A 9,700-nucleotide genomic window follows, 5' to 3' on the forward strand; every position below is an offset into this window, starting at 1 on the left:
TTTCTATTGTAATCTTGTGAATATTTTAATACACTTTTTTTTTTCCCCATTACTGGTTTGCTGGATGAGTCTTATCTGGTTAGGGACTGGGAAGAGAGGGGGACTGAAATACACCGCTCCTCTTTCTGGCCGTGTTCTTCGGTCACTGCCACCTTTGTCTGCTCCATGAACAACAGAGCTGGAGACTTCACCCTGTGAATTGTTACCCTGTACTACCACTTCAGGTAGGAGAACTGAGAAATGCAAGTGAAACTGGAGAGAATACACACAGGAGAGAAATAGCTTCATGGCAGGACAGCCTCTGAAAAAGGGGAGCTGACAGACTGTCAGGCACATATCTTACAAGAATGCTTTCCTTAAACTATCCTGCACCAATACGCTGCACTGGATAATATACAACATTATACATAGGGTGAGAGAGGACATTCATGCCTCAACAAGGTGCTGTAGATTTTGTAACTTTCCTTTCCTCTCCACCCTTGCCATGCTGGGGTGATAACTCAAATAGGATTGGGGGAAAACAGGGGTGGAGAGAGACTTAAGAGGACTTTGCAAAACTCCAGTATTTCAAGGCCTTCATTTTCCCAAAAGTTGAATCTTGAAGAAGCTACTCTGTCTCAGTTACCTGCTTTTCCTGGATATAAATTGCTTCACTCTAAGACTCTGTCACCAGTACTGTGTCACTCCCAGCACAGTGCAGCAGAGTCAGGTGGGGGCCAGCAACTCATTGAAGGCACAATCCACAATCAGTTTCTTTTAAAGAGACAATATAAGACACACAATTTCACTTCAATTTAAAATGTTGCACTTTATTTAAATGTATGGAGATACTTTGTTATTTGCACTTAGAAAACACCTGCTCTCTAGGCATTTAAATTTCCTCTTTCGTTTTCTCAGAGGAAAAAAAGATTAAAATTAGTGAAGCTAGGTCCCATGGGGAAGGGATTGTGCGTTGTTGGATTTGACCTGTTGGGTTAAGCATCTCATTGCTGCAGCTGCTCTTGTTGTTTTGCTTTTAGCTCCTGCTTATACCTATAGGAGGAGAAAAAAAAAAGCACAGTCTAAGAATAGAACACTAGTTACAATAACAGTGCCTGCCTAACAACCTGTTCAGCAGAGGAGGTTTAAAATGGCAACAGACTTGAGGGTGGAACCTCAGGGTAGGATAGTTTAGTTCACCTAAGAAGTTCCAAATTAGTTGCTAAATTTGCCTCATTCCTTACCAGTACTGAAGCTAGAAAACTCCAAATTTTCCCTCCAAAAATAATCTTAAAAATAGAAATAATAATGAAATGCTGCTCTGCTTAAGAACCCTTTGATCCAGCTGGAACTGACATGATTCAACACTGAAAGCTGATAGAAGTGCAGAGCTTATGGGGAGGAGGAAGTCTAGACTGTTTGCCAAATAGACCTACTGCTTTTAAAGAATGTCTTAAACCCAGAATCTACAGTTTACATAGAGGATTCCTTAAAATGTGCTCTAGCTATAGTGAAAATATTTAAAGCTTTAGTCCCACTAAAAATGTAGCAAAATAGCTAAGCAATATTTAATTAATTGGTCAGTTCCTCTTGCCTGTTGCGCTGACATTGAGGATGGCAGAATTACTAAGTTCCTTGTTAGGATTAAGTGGTGTGAATAGTTATAGTATGTAGAGTAGCTCTTCTTAATACATACCTCCATATTCGGAAGAGTTGAGAGCCACCAGCACAGCCAACAAAGAAGTTCACAGCAAACAGACTCCAGTTTTTAGGAATAATAACTAGAGAGTACCTTGACCAAATAAGGCCTGTTGAATGAAAAGGAAAGTTTAAAGATGTTAAGTCTTTAAAGTGAAATATTCAGACATTCCCCTAAGTTTGGAGACAGAATCACGGATCAGTTTAAGTAAACAAGTTTTACAACTTCATGTTAGACAACTGCTTTTCTTATAACTAGCCATTTCTCAGTTGAAAGTACATCAAGTGCCAGTGGGGCAGCTACAGGTATGTACTGTATTTTTCTAAAATAACTAGACAGTAAGGTCAATCATAGTCTTAATTTCAAACAAAGATCCTCTGTACTTTACAGCAGTCTAAACCTCAATTCTCCAGCACAGTTGCACAGTGGCATTTTGCTGTAGTATATGGCACTTGCTGCAACAGCTTAGACATGACAGAATCTACCCGTCGAGAACGGTTTCCGTATCATGCAAAATGCCCAGCACTGTGTCAGGTATCAAAATGAAGTCCAGAGAAGGAAGAAAGTGGCAGCTGTAATTCTGGTTTTCAGCTTCAGCTGCCACAAGTTCCATCCCCTGACAAGATCCGGTAGAACACCAGAGTAATGGAATATTGTTTCTGCCAGTGTGAAAATTCATGGCAGACAGCAGTGCAGCAGTCCATGTACCGCTGCTTCCAAGTTCTTTTAACACATGGAAATTCTTTCCAGTTACGTTAGTGTAATTACCCTGCCATTGCTTAATCCCTTAAAGTCTGTTCTAAAAAAGTCACTATATCCTGAACTGATTTCAAAATTACTTGACCTGGAGCAAAAGAGGTCACTCGGTGGAATGAGTGTAACTTAAGAGATGAAACTCATATCCTAACTTGTAACAACTTGCTCTGAACAATTCCAAATTAAGAGGTGTGGAGAAAACTGTTACATAATCACAGATCTCTTACAGATTTAATAACAAGCATAGGTCTGTCCTAGAATTATCACGCGACAGTAACAGTGAGAGCTACCATATTATAGTTAAGCCTTTTCTACAGAAGCAGATTAGTACTGATGCTGAATTTGGAAAGAAGTGGATACAGTTTTAGAGAGTGTGCTACACAAAAGCATGGAGTAACTCTGGCTTTACCTGTGGCCATTAGCACTGCGGACTGTGCTGTGCTGAGCTTTTCTGCTGGTCTGGTCATGTCAGCCATTCCAGCACATACCAAACCCTGTAAAGAAAAATTCAGTGAGCACCAGTCCAGTACTGGGACCTCCTGTAAGGGATCAAATGCTGTACAAGGGGAAGTTGCTTCATACCTCAGGGCTTATTCTGTATGCATTATGCAGGAGATGGGATGCATTATATGAGCAGAGTAATTAGACTCTCAGCAACACCATATACTTCTAGTCCCTTGTGGTAGGAATAAGAACACAGTTATCAGTGGGTGCAACTGGTTTGCAATAAAATCCCAGGCAGTGATAACTTTGTATTAGTTTAAAAACAAGGTTAATTTAAGCACAGCTGCTTAAGAAAGCAGCTGAAAAGCAGGTTGGTTTTCATGCAACAAGCAGAAGCTTATCTAAATAAGGCCTTTTTCCTAAAGCTTGGGCTAAGATATTTTCAGTAAAGATGCAGGTATGACACCATATAGCTTTTACTCAGCTTCATCTGAGGAGGTTAAAGTGGTTCTTTTTAAATACAATTTCAGTAAAAGTAGAAAAATTCCAGGTGAAGTGAGGACCAGCTTGGCTGATCTACTTGACAACCTGAAAACACACTGCTTGATTTGTTTTGTTGCGTTATTGCCCTCTACCGGAAGGAAAATTACATGTTCATGTTACAGGAGTTCACCAAAAGACCCACAAAAAAACCCAAAATCCCACAAATAAGAGAGTCCTAATGCTTTTAATTCAGTGACTGCCACTAAGGACTGTTTTGGCTCCAGTCAAGAAACCAGTTTTCAAGGGTAGAGACTTAAGTGTGCTGCCTCACTTATGGGACTGATGTTGCTGCAGCGGTGCCATGGAGGTACAGGTTTTCAGCACACTTGGTAACTGCTGCAGCTCACAGCACAACACGTTGCCTGTGACCCCTATAAAGTTGGGATTCACTGTGGCAAACTTATGAACCAGCTGGCAATAAGAAGCACAGGTTATATCCTTGTTTGTTATCAAACAAGGAGATCAAACAGCTTTATGATTTTAGAGCTCATTTGTTTTATCTGTACCAATACCATAACTAGGAGTAGTACAGTGAATTCGGAGGAGGTATGTACTTCACCTGCACAAACACAGCCCAGGGTTGTAACCAAGTGGGAAGCAGAACTGCACAGGAAGCAGAACGCTACTGAGAGCCGAAATGGCTGTTGCCTTTTTTCTTTTTTAGACTAGTGTTTTCTTTGATCACCTCATACTCTGACATGCTTTAACCTGCCTTCAAGTTTTGAGGCTTAGAAATTGGCTTCCTTAAAATACCTAATCCCAGAAGAAATACCTGCTTTAAGAGTTTTGAATTATATGCTAGCTTATGCCCACCTTGAGCAACAGGAGAAAGCCTTTGTGAAACTTTCAGTGAAGAGTACAATTTTTCCACAAAGCATTTTTCCCCTGCTGTATCCCCTACGTGTTGTGCTATATGTTATTAAGGCTAATTTTGTTCCTCCCTGTATGTTAAAAATTAGAGCCTGGATATTAAATCTTTCTGTAGGCTCAGATATCTGCTGGACAATGACTGCTTCCTCAATGGGTTGCTGCAGATTGCCCTTTGACTGACTTACACACACCAGGTGGCATATTATACTTACCCATTTCATAATAGGTGCCCAGAAAAACACTGTTTTGGGACCTGAGGAGGAAGTGGGGGGAAAGAAAAGAAGTTAAGTTATTCAGTGAGATGTGGCTGTTTTAATATCTACAGGAAGTTTGTTGTTTTGTTTGGTTGGTTTTTTGTTTCATTTGGTTTTGTTTTTTTAAATAACGAATTGTGTATATCAGTACATTTTTTACCACCGTAAAAGCTAAGCTCTGTCACCTAATGCTCTTAGTTCATCAACTCAGGGCATCAACTGTCAGTGGTGTAACAAGTCCATCCATTTCTGCAAGAGATGAGTAGGATTTTATATTTCCATTTTTAAGTAACCACTGCTGCTGTAACAAAAGAGCTTATAGACAGATGGTTTTAAGCAACCAAGGACACTAGAGCAATGAGAAGAGTTAGGACAAGGCCTAGGAATAGTAAAGACAGTTTCTATATTATGACTAAAAGCCATTTTACACCTGGACTAGCAGAATTAGTATGTGAAAACTTTGTGAACTGAATCTTGTAAACTAAAGCCCCAAAATATTTTATTACTGGTACTGTAACAAGTGAATCCCTCCTTCCCTTCTCAAATCACAGCCTATCTTTTGATGCTACAGAAGACATGTTGCACAGCAGCATTACATGGTTAAGATAAGAGTAGAAATGGCAAACATAAGGAGCAGTAAATGTCACAAGGAGAGTGTCCTCATTCACCTTTAATCTGCACCTCTGAATAACCATGTCTTTCTAGCAGAAACAATGCTTCCCACCCAATCAATCCCACACCCCAATAATCTATCAATAGGCAAAGGAGGATTATGGGGGAAGAAGTGCAAATCTACAGAAGGGAGAAAAGTCTATGGGATAGGATCTGCAGGGAAAACATCTCTCTTACAAATATACGTATTTTACAGCAGTGCTAAAATGGCAACTGGTTGGTTAAAACAAAGTACTGTTAATACCATGCCTACAGCATGGAGACCGACAACTGTGCCAGAAATCATTAATCTAGGACTACTGCTTGAAGTCTTAAAAGAGACCCCATGATCCAAATTATTAACCCACCGCACTGGGAGACAGTCAGGACCCTGGTTCTGATTTAACCAAAAGTTTTAGGTCTCTCTAAGCCACTGCTCAGCATTCTGATAACATGCAAGATGATGCCAAGTTTTTCCTGTAACACATTACGTATTATGAGTAAAGTTTTAAAATATAAATGATAAAAAGCAAGGAACCAAAGTCCCAGTGTTTATGTGAGCTAATTTTTCACTAACAATTCAGCCTTAAAAAGGCCTTGCAGTATCTATTTATACTCTCTGTTTTAAGCACCCTCAGGTTTAAAACTATGACTTGGAAAAAATTAAACAGCAGATTTCTACAGCAAGCACCTGTGAAGAAACTCATAATTTGGGGGATAAGACTAACTGTTAACAGACAGTTGCTCCATCACCTTAAAGCCAACTAAACCCTATAAAAGGGCAGGGCAACTGCAGCATAGAATGCAACAAAAACTGGCTTGGCAGCTTTGCATAAAGCCCTCTTAGATCCACACTGCTTGTAAAAGTGATCAAGTTTCAAACCGCTGTTAGTAACTATTAGCACATTACTTCTTGCTTGGGTAGCTGAATGTTTGTACCTACATGGGATTTAATTTTTTTTTAGGATGCATGGGATTGTGCAGTCACTAAAACTAATGTTGTTGAATAAATACAGCTCAATATTCATCCTTTAAAGATGTAAATTTCAGTTCCTGTCCTCTTAGGCAGCTACTTAGTATGTCAGGATCAGGCTTCAGATACAGCTCTTTTTAAGTCAGACTTACAGAGGTCCCACAGAAGTAGCTTTAATTACTGTCATCTATTTTCTTCTGAGACACAAATACAGATTTGGAGTACTGGGGAGCGTAGTGTGAGAATAAATTATTACATTGACATTCCCTAAACAACTAGTAAAGTTTTCAAGAAGGCTGACATTGATTTTTATTAATAATAGATAGCTCGATAATTTTAAACTGCCGACTACAAAAGAAAGAAACAATTGAAGACAAGTAAGGTACCAAGCCAGCCTTGCTATAAGGGAACACGTCAGACTCCGTAAGCGGAACACCTCTCCTGGAGGCGCCAGCAAGCACCCAGCCAGGGTGAGCTCTTCCCGGATCCTGACACCCAGAATTCTTCAAGGATGAATTTGACAGCAGCACATCAGAGGAGGGACATACCAGAGGTTAATTTGGATATTGTGCGTGACCAGTTTATAGAATTTATGATCACTATCAAATGTAAGAAGTGTTTGTCCTGGAGAGTTTCATCAGGCAAAGTGAACCGAAGAACCAAAGGAGAGGGAGTACAAGCTCAGCCCGTGCTTCCCTGTGGCTGCCAAGAGCCATGTTCCCTGCTCTGCGGCAGCCAGGGAAGTTGCTGTGCTGTACCCCAGGCTCTTTGTTGTCCTCCAGCAGCCTTGCTCTATGCAACGCCAGCCAAAGAAAGAACTTTTCAGACCAGGCATCAATTATTTTACTGGAAGCTTTCTTTGTGAGAGAAAAGAAGAAAGCATTGTTCTTCATTTCTTACAAGTGACTTATAATTTCATGATAATGACACTTATATTCCTAAACTAGACTAGAAACTTAGGTATCACCAGAGATAAAACGTGAGCCTTTCATTATTAACCAGCTTGTTCTGCAGTCAGAGGGACATCTATTGCATAACTTTCTCACAGACCCACCTTCAAGACATTCAAAGCTGAAATAAAAGTGGCAGAGTTTCTGTTTTGATACCTGCTTTTTTACAACACCCTTTTTTTTTTCAATATCTACTATACTGTGGCTTTTCTCACTTATGCCATCAGTATGGATTATGGCATATATATATGCAGTCCCTAAAAAGTGGATATTTTTTTTTTATTACTTTCAACATTATGTTGGTGAACAAAAGTGGCCCAAAGGCCATTAAGTGGAAAGCACTGCAAGAGAACCTCCAAAGCCTTTTTCAAGTAGTACTACAGTTCTGATGAAGAATGAACATTGATGTTCCCATTGCTTGCCGTGCCTTGTATTCAATAAAAGCAATTGCAAACTGCCAGATATCACACAGGATGAATGTAGCACTCAAAGGCTCGGCATCTTTACAATGGAAGTGCTGGGCATATTGACTCTTTTAAACAAAAGTTACATTCATGTTAAATACATAAAAATAAGTCTAGTGAATTCAGTATAAATCAGATATTTTGATAACTGCAGTTTTCACTCTTTAATTGTGATTTCTTTAAAACAGCAACTTTCCTTTCAAGAGAGGACCATTATAGGAGGATGGAACAACTGACTGAAAACCAAAGTCCATTTTCACAGTGCATATTCCAGGTAGGTGAAGAGTCAAGGATGCATATCACACTGAAACAAAACAGTGAGAACAGCAACCTATGGAATTTTAGGATTTTATCGAGCTGTCTTCTTAACTGCCCTCTGCCATTTGTTTACATGACAAACATCACGTAAATGCCACTGAAACAGATCTTTTTACAAGGAGTTTCTCCCTAGTAACACATAAAAAAACCATGTTTGCTCAGGTAAAGGTAAGCTTTAGGTCAGGTAAGGGTATCTCGTTTCAGGGAAACTGGAGCCCTTCCATTCCCCCCGCAGCACAGTGGATTCACAGAGGGCAGGAGTGCCGCGTTCAGCAGAGAGGAAATAAAGCAAACCGGCAGCTTGGCTTAAACCAGAGCCCCACTTTAAGATCAGCAGTCCTTGCGGCGGTCCCCCTTATTTATCCGGCCCGTCCGTTGGAAAGAAGCGCTGCCGGAGCCTCCGGGCCCCGCCGGGAGCCATTGCCCCCCCCTATTATTATTATTATTATTATTATTATTATTATTATTATTTCCAAATAAAGGAAGTTTTCCTCTAACAAGCCCGCTCTCAGGCAGCACTCCCCGTTCCCGAATCACGGTGTACGCCCCGATTCCACCGCCGCCGCCTCCTCCCCCCTCAGGAGGACACCCCCCCGTACCTCCCCCTCCCCGTCCCGGTAGATCCCGCTACCCAGAGCCCTGGCACCCCCGCAGGGACCCGCCGACCCAGCTGGAGGGGAGAAGGTGACCCCTCAGCCCCCCCGGCCGACCCCTGGCGCGCCGGGCGGCGGCCGTTCCAGGCCCCGTTACCTGCCGGGTGGTTGTAAAAGGGCCGGAACCGCGGCGGCAGCATCAGCTCGATGCGGTCGAGCAGGCGGTGGTAGGAGGCGCGGAGCCCCGCGACGGCGGCCGCCATGGCGGTACGGCGCGAGGGGCAGGGAGACCAGGCAGCGGCGGCTCCGTCCTTCCGCGACCCGCCGTCCTTCCAGCGAGCCCCGCCCACCCATCACCCCCGCGCCGGGGGGAGGAGCGGCCGCTCCCCGCCCGCTGACTGGCGGCCTCCGCAAGAGGCGGGGCGGGGCGGGGGGGGGTGGCGCAGCGCTATTGGTTAGGGCGGCCTGTCCCCGGTCTCGTGAGGAGCGCCGCGAAGGAGGCACCCTCGGGGCGTCTTCGGGAAGGGCACGGGCGCCCGGCTCAAAGATGGCCGCCGGCACCGCTTCACTCTCCCATGCAAGATGGCCGGCGCCTGCAAACCCCGGCCCACGGCTACGGGCCCGGACCCAAGATGGCCACCCCGTGGCTTCAAAACGCTTTGCCTCGAGAGCCTGTTTGGCCGGCGGGCCGAGCGCCTTGACGTCACCCGCCGGCTACGCGACGTCGGGAGCGTCCCCCGAGGCGCCGTTAACCAGCTCGCGCGAGACAGCCGGAGATCTCGCAGCGCGGCGCCCCCTCCCTCGCGGCTGGGGGCGGGGCGGGGGGCGGGCCTTCATGTCCTGGGGGCGGGGCCCGGAGCCGCCGCCGGCCCCGCCGCTCGCTCGCTCTCTCGCTCGCTCTCTCGCTCGCTCCCCGGTCGGTGCCTCGTCGCGAGGCGAGCGTGAGAGCGGCCGCGCGCGCGCGGTCCGGGCGGTCGGTTGGTTTCCATGGTGATCGTGCGGGGCGGCCGTTACCAGCGGAGCGCCCGGCACCCTTCCCTCCTCCCCCCCCACCCCTAGCGCGGGAGCATGTCCCGCGGGCACTGCCCCCACCTGCTGTGGGACGTGCGGAAGCGGAGCCTGGGGCTGGAGGAGCCCGGCCTGCTGCGGAGGCACTACCTGGGTAAGGGCGCGGGGGCTGGGGCGCGGGGGAGGCGGGCGCCGGCG

General features: G+C 44.9%; 2 protein-coding genes across 8 annotated transcripts in view; one reads left to right on the forward strand and one right to left on the reverse strand.

Moving 5' to 3' along the window:
* Nucleotides 1–782: 782 nt before the first annotated feature.
* MPC2 (mitochondrial pyruvate carrier 2) lies at nt 783–8,847 on the reverse strand. Its single transcript, XM_014947363.1, has 5 exons — nt 8,652–8,847; nt 4,504–4,544; nt 2,844–2,928; nt 1,676–1,787; nt 783–1,032 (listed from the first exon to the last, which is right to left on the reverse strand). The coding sequence occupies exons 1-5, from the start codon at nt 8,755–8,757 to the stop codon at nt 984–986; spliced, it is 393 nt and encodes a 130-aa protein (XP_014802849.1). The 5' UTR covers nt 8,758–8,847; the 3' UTR covers nt 783–983.
* Nucleotides 8,848–9,385: 538 nt separating this feature from the next.
* DCAF6 (DDB1 and CUL4 associated factor 6) overlaps nt 9,386–9,700 on the forward strand; it is an 86,810-nt gene continuing 86,495 nt past the window's right edge. For 2 of the 7 annotated variants that reach the window (XM_014947266.1, XM_014947268.1), the window contains exon 1: nt 9,386–9,656. In XM_014947266.1, coding sequence (XP_014802752.1) covers nt 9,563–9,656 — 94 coding nt within the window. In that variant the 5' untranslated portion in view covers nt 9,386–9,562. The remainder of the gene's footprint in view (nt 9,657–9,700) is intronic. The other 5 variants (XM_014947267.1, XM_014947269.1, XM_014947273.1 and 2 more) reach the window with 3 other exon arrangements.

Source organism: Calidris pugnax, unplaced genomic scaffold (genome assembly GCF_001431845.1).
Source record: "Calidris pugnax isolate Ruff unplaced genomic scaffold, ASM143184v1 scaffold95, whole genome shotgun sequence".
In the NCBI taxonomy this organism is placed as follows: domain Eukaryota; kingdom Metazoa; phylum Chordata; class Aves; order Charadriiformes; family Scolopacidae; genus Calidris; species Calidris pugnax.

Coding starts and splice junctions, on each gene's coding strand:
- MPC2 (XM_014947363.1), bottom strand. CDS start 8,757: ATGGCGGCCGCCGTCGCGGGGCTCCGCGCCTCCTACCACCGCCTGCTC. Junction 4,545..8,651: donor CTTTTACAACCACCCGGCAG/GTAACGGGGCCT, acceptor CTTCCTCCTCAG/GTCCCAAAACAGTGTTTTTC. Junction 1,033..1,675: donor CAACTCTTCCGAATATGGAG/GTATGTATTAAG, acceptor CTCCTCCTATAG/GTATAAGCAGGAGCTAAAAG.